At 51.2% G+C, this 8,135-nt stretch overlaps 1 protein-coding gene across 2 annotated transcripts; it reads right to left on the bottom strand.

Annotated features, from left to right (window-relative positions):
* Positions 1–1,737: 1,737 nt before the first annotated feature.
* On the bottom strand, positions 1,738–7,685 carry puf60a (poly-U binding splicing factor a). Of its 2 annotated transcripts, none has more exons than XM_063462366.1 (11): positions 7,547–7,685; positions 6,415–6,510; positions 6,227–6,325; positions 5,103–5,153; positions 4,857–5,018; positions 4,684–4,776; positions 4,390–4,603; positions 3,861–4,051; positions 3,586–3,700; positions 3,167–3,405; positions 1,738–3,090 (listed from the first exon to the last, which is right to left on the bottom strand). In XM_063462366.1, exons 1-11 carry the CDS (start codon positions 7,565–7,567, stop codon positions 2,791–2,793), a joined length of 1,581 nt encoding a protein of 526 aa, XP_063318436.1. In that variant the 5' UTR covers positions 7,568–7,685; the 3' UTR covers positions 1,738–2,790. The 2 variants fall into 2 exon arrangements, with proteins under 2 accessions (XP_063318436.1, XP_063318437.1); XM_063462367.2 differs by having other exon boundaries at positions 6,239–6,325.
* Positions 7,686–8,135: the final 450 nt, after the last annotated feature.

Genomic DNA, 8,135 nt, shown 5'->3' with positions numbered 1-8,135 from the left:
GTGTTGAAATTCAAATGTTTTGGCCTTTGTAGATAATTTCCCCTTCAAAACAACTGCACAATGACTGGATTCAACAGAAGGGAGGACACATTTTTAACTCACCTGTTTGCACTGATAGGTGCGTGGCCTCTTTGACAGGTGGATGGTGACAAAACTCGCTGTAGCTGCTAGCTGTCTGCTAGACTTCACCTCAGCTAACTGTTGTCTCTGAGCTAGACCTCTGAACTGTGTTTAATGACATTATCTGACCAATAAGATTGCTGCTGTGACCATCTAAGGATTCTGATTGGATTTTACTGATAAGGTGTATGTGTATGCTAAGCTACCTAGCAGACAACTGGCTGACAACTCCACCCAGTCCTCCAAATATGGTCACCACAGGAAACAAACATGGCAGCAGGTAATGTTACAGTCTTTTATACAGTCTGGCCTCAGTGATGTCACCTGATTATGGGTGCTTCCGGGGTCGCCAATTTGGCTGAAAAAACCTGAAGGTGGCGAGGAGGGGCGGGCCTGATTGTGAACCCACATGCTCACTGGCTAACGCCCTGTGACTGCCACCTGTCGAGTGTTTGGAGTGAGCGGGTTCCTGGCCATTAGCCAATGAGTATGCAGCTTCACCACTTTGAAATCCAGGGCGTTTATCAATATGCGTACTTGTGCGTACTTGCGTTCTCGTGTACTCGTGATACGTCATCAGTCGGAGACCAAGTACTGTTCCAATTCGAAGTACGCATCAAGCCGAGAACGCGAAAAAGTCCCGGATGTGTTCTCGATCCGCCCGTTTTATCGAGCATGCATCGGTGTAGACTTGGGACAGCTATATATCCCAGAATGCATTTCGTCCAAAACTCAACAGCGGACTCCCGGCACATCGTCCCCCCCCCTCCCCTCCCCGCCCGCTCGCGGTCTTCTCACTACTCAGGTTAAAGAAACTCCAGCAGCTGTCTATAGTATTGAGTGTCCACTAGAATAGAAATAAAAGCGTTCTAACATCTCACCTGCTTGTTTTTATTAAGGTATGTACACGTATGTACATGTACACTATTTTTATTAATAGAGGTTTCACTACTGAGGTTAACAATGATATATAAGTCACTTAGATCACTTCTAAATGTTAATGTTTGGTTTATTTCAGTGTTTTATTTGTTCCTGAGTAAACCGGTTTGGCTGTGATTAAAGTTAAGCTTCATAACATGTTACTCACAGTTAAATTAAGAGGGGACGGCAGTAAAAACTCCGGACCTGTGACATCATCACGTACGCTGGTACAAATCACGAGTCCGTGCTCGCGTACTTGAGAATTGAGAGACGGCCCACGAGTCCGTGCTCGCGTTCTCGGCGGGTACGTACTCCCGTGCGTTCTCGGCGAGTACGTACTCACCGAGAACGCGAGTACGTACTCGCGTACTTGGGCATTGATAAACGGCCCCAGTGTAACCTAAAACTGAGCCCACAACCTCGGCAGGATGTTTTTACACAGGTCAAAGGTCAGAAAGCTGCCTTACCACAGCTATTGCCCCCTGGTGGCCTTCAGACAGAATGCAGGCTTTGGCCACGCCCATGCTTCTTCCTCCAGAGTGAATGAAGGTGAGCTCAGGTGTTTCCTGAACGTTCAGCAGACAGCTGATCACTTCCTGTACTCAAACACCTCGTCTGCTTTCTATTTTCTTTTATTATCAAACAGATTTTTGTACTCAAACTGCCGACCAATCAGAGAGCAGCTTCACACAAACAAAACAGCAGAAAAAAAAGAAGAGTTTTATTCACAAGTTTCGGTGTTTGACCTTCAAACCCTGAAGAGCACCTGAACGCAGCACCGCCTCTGAGGCTCAAAGTCGCTCAGAGACCGGGATCATGTGACTCCTCGGGACAAGCAGGAGACGGCCTGAGAGTGGATGATGCTATGGTGCGTTCAGGTTTAGTCAGTTTGTTAGACTCCAGGTGTTTCTGTTGTGAGGCTGTGAACAAAAGGCTGAACATCTGGAAGAACACAGGTGACGTCACATCTGGTCCACAGTTGCTTCATGTTTCAGCTCCGGCCGGCTCACCATTGTACAGAAGGTCCCTGAAGGCACCGCAGCCGTGTAACTGGGTCAGAACCCAGACAGGAAGTTACTGATCGACTTACTGATCTGTGGGTCCTGGTTCCTGGACGTCAGGTCCAGTTTTTCCTTCCTGCTGGTGATGTTTTTGTGTGTTTCAAACCAAAGCGTCACGGCCTCGTCTTTACGCCTCACTCTCAGGGCGTCGGTCCCACGGCCCTGCCCAGTGTTCTAAGGAGAATGGGCGTGGCAGTTAGTAGAACGCGATCGACAACGTTTCTAATCGCGCCAATCCAAAATCAGTTGTTTTTTTTTTAAAATTCAGTAAATGAAACTCATCAATACACAGTTTGTCCAGCAGGGCGGCTCCACTGGCACCGTCTACAGTGGGTGGAGTCGAGCGTGACATCACTCAATTGAAACTGCTGACAAACTGATATCAGACCATGTAAATCAGTCGAGCTCTAAACGTTAGCACGGAGCTCATGGTACATTTTAACTGACGCCCTCTGTGTCCCGTTTCTGTTACCATGGAAACGAAGGATATCGTGTTAGGAAAGCAGTGGCTGTAAGAAACGGCGAGGCGGCGAGCAGCTGAAACATGAGAAGCAGCTGATTCGTCCTTTGACCCTGCACAGAAACACTGGAGCAGAGGACGCGGAGACGTTTCCCTGGAGACAAACACCGATGAAAAACAGACAGGTTAGAAAGAGCCCGCTACGCTACGCTCCCCGGCGAGTGTGCTCTATGCCGACAGGTCCCCGTTGTCGAAGCGTTCCTGGTCGTAAACCTCGGCGACCACCTTCCTGCCGCCAAACCAGCGGTGGTTCAGCGCCTGGATGGCTCGGTTCATCTCGGCGGCTTCCGAGAACTCCACAAAGATCTTGACAATGACTTCGGCATCGTCCTCCTCTCCCTGACGCTCCTGATAGATAATGACTCGCTTCACCTGGCCAAACTTCCCGCACTCCTCGGTGACTTCACCCTCCAGGTCGTCGTCGATGTCGTCGGGGCCGACCATGTTCCTCAAAACCATGACGGTGGACTGAAAGGAGATACGACAGGTCACAACCACGAGAACCAGCGATTTGCCGTTAGGGGTGGGCGGGACTGAAGCGTACCTCCTGCTTGCGCAGCAGCTTCCTCATCACCATGTGTCGGGCGCTGCTGCCGCTGATGCTCATGTGCTCCTGCTCGCTCAGCGGCTCCATGGCGCCGTCCTGCTGCACCTCCTGTTGACGCTCCTCCTCCTCTTTCTTCTTTAGATCAGCACCAAAGGAAACAGTCTGTGTTGGGGGCGTGGCTAGCACAGGGTTCACCAAGCCCACCTGAGGCACGCCAGGTCTCACTGGGGTCACACCTGAAACAGGAAGCAGGAAGTGTTACCTGTTGGAGCATCTCTGAATGAGCCTGCTTTCAAAATAAAGAGCGGTGAGACGTGTGGGCGGAGCAGACTGCCCCAAACTCAAGACGAGATGTCGTGTGGGTGCAGCCTGTGTGTGTGTGTGTGTGTGTGTTGACAGGGCTCAGGTGTTCCTACCTGTGATGACACCTGGAGCCTGGTGGGCCATGACAGCCTGAGGGAGGCCTCCGAGCTGCTGGGACAGGAGCGCCGGTCCGGCCAGAGCTCCGAGCACTGACGCTCCCACAGCCTCCTGAAGGCACCACAGAGCATGATCAGTACATCAGTACACATGTGCACATACACATACAGGCAGTACTGCAGTACAGAAAAACTGCAGTACTGCATGTACTACACTTCTTAGAGCATGTTCCTGTGTCTTGTCTCTGGCGGGGTGGAGCTTCCTGAGTTACCTGAGCTGTGATCTTTGCGGTGGCAACGGCAGCAGCCATGGCGGCGGCAGTGGGCAGTCCACCAGACGTCGTTGGTGTGAGAAGGGGCATGGGCGGCGTCACGGCCTTGCCCACGCGCAGGTACTGACCGCCCAGGTCGAACAGGTTCATGGAGGCGACGGCGTCCTGAGCCGACTGAGCCTTCTCGTACTCTGCACACAGGAAACGAGCAGACCGCTGTCAGAAGTCCCGCCTACATCACACAGAGCCCCACCCTGAACAGAGCTGTCTGTCAGCTGACAGGGAGCCCAGGTGTTCAGGTGTAACACCTGGGCTCCCTGTCAGCTGACAGGGCTAACGGAGCCTAACAAACCCTTAAAATGAAGTCGACCCGTCAGGCTGAGTTGCTATGGAAACAGATTGGTGAATCCAAACATGAGAACCGCAGGGGGTGGGTCACTGACTCTGGGTGCACCTGACCGGGTCCACACCCCTCTGCGTCTTCCCTGTTAAAGCTTTCACGCCGCGGCGGAGCCGATCGGCCGCTCACCGATGAAGCCGTAGCCTTTGTGCCGGCCCGTGGTCGGCTCGCGGGCCAGCATGCACGACTTGATCTTTCCAAAGGCCTCGAACACGCTCTTGATGTCATCATCGGAGAGGTCGGGGTGCACCGACGCCACGTAGATCCTGTTGAAGGCACGCGCTTCCTCCGCCAGCTGGTCGATGATCGGCTGAGCCTGGCCGATGTTGCTGGGCCTCCCGACCTGCGAGACAGCGAGGAGGGAAACTCAAAACCCGGGCTCAGAGTCAGAGGAGGCGGGGCTTCATCGTCAGCCGGACTCACCTTGATGTTCCGTCCTCCGAGGACGACTGAGTTCATCTGCTCCAGTGCGAGCTGCGCTGCTTCAGGCATCTCGTATTCCACAAAGGCGAAGCCCTGCAGGTGCCACGGCAACGGTTAGACCCGCCCACCTCAGAGTGTGGTGTGTGTGTTTTGTGTGAGTGTGTGTGTGTGACCTTGTGCTTCATGGTCACAGAGTCCCAGGACATGTCGATGCTTTTGATTGGTCCAAAGGGGGCGAAGGCCTGCCTGATGGTGTCCTCTCCGAGTTCGTAGTAAATGGATCCAACGTACACGCGACACATGATGGCGAGCGCTCTCTGCCGCTGAGCCGCCACCTGAACAGACACACAGAAAGCAGAAAAGAAGAATGAGCTGGCAGCTCGCCGCTCAGCAAGGAGGCGCTGCACGCTGTTACTCACCGACTGCAGAGGAGACAGAGCGTCACCCAAACCCATCGTCAGAGACGCCATCTGAGACATACGGGAGAGAAAAGGTTTAGCGTGATGAAGCACGGGGGCGGAGCCAAGTCTGCACCCGCTGCAGATGAAAAACACGAGTCAGCAGAAGCGTTCGTCAGAGCGGCGACGCCACGGGAGGTGAGAACCGGGGACGGCCGTGGGCGGGGCTCGGTTTTGACCCGCCGCAGCAGGCCACCGTTCTGTAACCACGTCACAGACGCGCTGGTGCCGTAACGTTTGAGCGACGCGTGAAACCAATGGAGCGAAAGCGCGTGTGTTTGCTGACTCAGTGCAACACAACTGTCAGATTACATGTTTATCCTCCGAGGACCTGCCGTCCACGTGTGTGGACATCACAGGATATCAGGCCCTCGCTCTACAAGGGCCTGATATCCACTTACGAGGACATTATACTGCCACTGTTCTATCAACATTTTAAACGAATATCCTCATATGTGGCTCTCATTTTTCTTAAAAACAAAAATAGGGTTAAAAAAAAATCTGGTAATTCTTTGTTTTTACATTCATCGGGTCCCAATGTGACCAAATATCAAAGAGAAATTAAAAATGCATGCTGTGGAAGAGTTCGGGTCTTAGGAGGTTAAATAAAGTTTCAATAAAGTTTAAATCAAGGTTTCATCTGCATCACGTTCCTCGTGTGCGTTTGATCTTTGTGAGTCTTTTTTTGCCTTTCTGTGAAAGTTTTGTATCAATACAATATTTTCTGACACCATGACGGGCTACATGATGTGATGAAGGCGGGGGCGGGTCTAGAAGGGTGGAAACTACAGACAGAAACATGGTGGGTGAGCGTGGCGACTCAGTCATGTGATCACTGCGGTTCTGCTGAGCTGGAACTCTGATGGGGCTGTTCCTTTAATCCGACCTGACCCGATGGTGCATTCGAGTGCACTGAGAAAATCAGATATTATATATATGAATCTAAAACTAATAATCAATATCAGACTCCCCTCAGCGGCTGATCGATTAATGCTTCAGCTCACCTGGGTGAGCGGGTCTGACTCCCACCGTGTGACTGCTGTTACCTATACTGTTCCCTCTGATGTCCCGCCCCCTGAGCACACCTGCGAGGATACCTGCAGGTTGGTGATCTGCTGCTGCTGAGCCAGAGTCTGCTTGACGAGGACGCTCTTGATGCTCTGCTCCATGGCGTACTTCTTCGCCTGCACACAAACAGCCAATCACAGCTCGCCAGTCACAACAGCACGTGTATACACCGTGTGTGTGTGTGTGTGTGTGTGTGTTTATAGACCTTCTGCAGCGCCTCCGCCTGGTTGGGGGTGAGCGGTGGCAGCCCCAGCTTGGTGGTGGTGCTCTGTCCATTCTCCATGATGAGAGCCGGCCCTCCCTGTCAGAGATCAATACTGACTGATTAGCAATCAATCACAGCTGTTCTCTTCACGCTGTCAGAGGCTGCACTAAACTTCACCCATACCCATCAGTCTGTGACATCACCTCAGACGCAGCTGATGCTCCGCCTTCACTCACAGAGCTAAACAAACCTCCACTTAATAACGCTTCTTCTTTTGTATTGTTTCCTTCATGCTCAACACAAACTTTATCATCATCGTTACGAGTGCAGCCACACAGGTGAGACCTTCACCTGCGCAGGTGCGGTCAGGCTGAACAACCACAGAGACTCTCACACTCAGCTCCAACCACACCAGCAACCTGACTTACTGATCGATCATGTTCTGTTCAGAGTGCTCCAACAGGTGACCTGGAGCAGCGTAGCGTACATCAAACAGTAGCAGTGGAAACAGAGGAGGAGGTCGTCGAGGCAACGGTGTACCTGCTGCTCGCTCTGTGGCGTTCTGTCAAATTCGGGGACCGCGGTGTTGGTTCGTGTGCCACATTTTCCTTGTTTGTGGTTTTGATTTTTTTTAGGACACTCAGTTCACCTGATCTCAGGTGAGCAGGTACGAACAGGTCTGCTATTCGAGGATCATCAGCATCTTTAGAATAACACACCTGTATGTTCACGTGTTCATCTCTAATGTGGAACTTCACATGCTTACAGGTGATGATCAGTTCCCACAGTGATACACTCAGGTGAGAAGTGAACCACCTTCTCAGTACAGGTGAGCGAAACGACCACCGCGGACGGTAAGTTGGCACCTTAACCCTCCTAGAGTGTTAGCTTAGCATCAGCAGCTAGCAGAACCGTCCAGAACTTCCGTGCTAACAGTTAGCCTAGCTGAGCCGCGCGCACAGCGTTGAACACAGAGAACCGATCAGCGGCTGATCAATTAATCGACCTCTGCGGTCGGTTCCGGTCAGTCTGTGGTGTCGAACCGATTGTGTTACGGAGCACGCGCCGAGGGTCCCTGCTGTTAGCATTAGCTTAGCTTCGTGTTTCCCTCCAGGCACATTTCGGATCGTACCGCAGAAACGGCCGCCGCCATACAGCTGCTCCCGCGCTGCTCTCCCCGCTCTCCGCTCGCTTCGGTTCGGATGGTTCTGCGCTCGGAGTCCCCGCAGTCCGCACCGCGGCTCCGCCTGACGTCACTTCCTCTGACAGAAGAGTGGTTTGAACAAACGACAACTTCAGGAGCTGAAGCCGGAAGCAGGAACCGTTTTTTCCCAGAACTTTATTAACAATTGACCAACATCAAACTTTTTTTTCTCCATCTTTATTTCAGGTAATAACAAATATAATATATGGAGGAGACAATGTATTGCAAAATTATAATACAATGGAACGGCGTGTCAAATTAAACAGCTAAGATACATATCAAAATTAAAAGGGCAGAGAAGAAAAGGAAATAAAAAATAAATTAAAGAAAAAAATAATAAAATTTAAAAAAGCGAGATCTACAGTGACATTGAATATTTGAAAAAGGACATTAAACATATTACAAACATTTACAGTTTTTAAAGCTTTTTTGTTGTGCAAATTGTATTCACATAGAATTTAATTTCTTTCCTAAAAGTGAGAAAGTGAGGTTCCTTGCTTGAGAACTTACATTTATG

Source organism: Pelmatolapia mariae, linkage group LG18 (assembly GCF_036321145.2).
Source record: "Pelmatolapia mariae isolate MD_Pm_ZW linkage group LG18, Pm_UMD_F_2, whole genome shotgun sequence".
Classification (NCBI taxonomy): domain Eukaryota; kingdom Metazoa; phylum Chordata; class Actinopteri; order Cichliformes; family Cichlidae; genus Pelmatolapia; species Pelmatolapia mariae.
This window is presented reverse-complemented; position numbering and strand designations above follow the sequence as displayed.

What these genes read in the sequence shown, in the direction of transcription:
- puf60a (XM_063462366.1), bottom strand. Translation starts at nt 7,567, where the DNA reads ATGGCGGCGGCCGTTTCTGCG. An exon ending in CTCTGTCTCCTCTGCAGTCG is followed by an intron (nt 5,019 to 5,102) that starts GTGAGTAACAGC and finishes GTGTCTGTTCAG; the next exon opens with GTGGCGGCTCAGCGGCAGAG. An exon ending in AGCTGCTGCGCAAGCAGGAG is followed by an intron (nt 3,091 to 3,166) that starts GTACGCTTCAGT and finishes ATCTCCTTTCAG; the next exon opens with TCCACCGTCATGGTTTTGAG.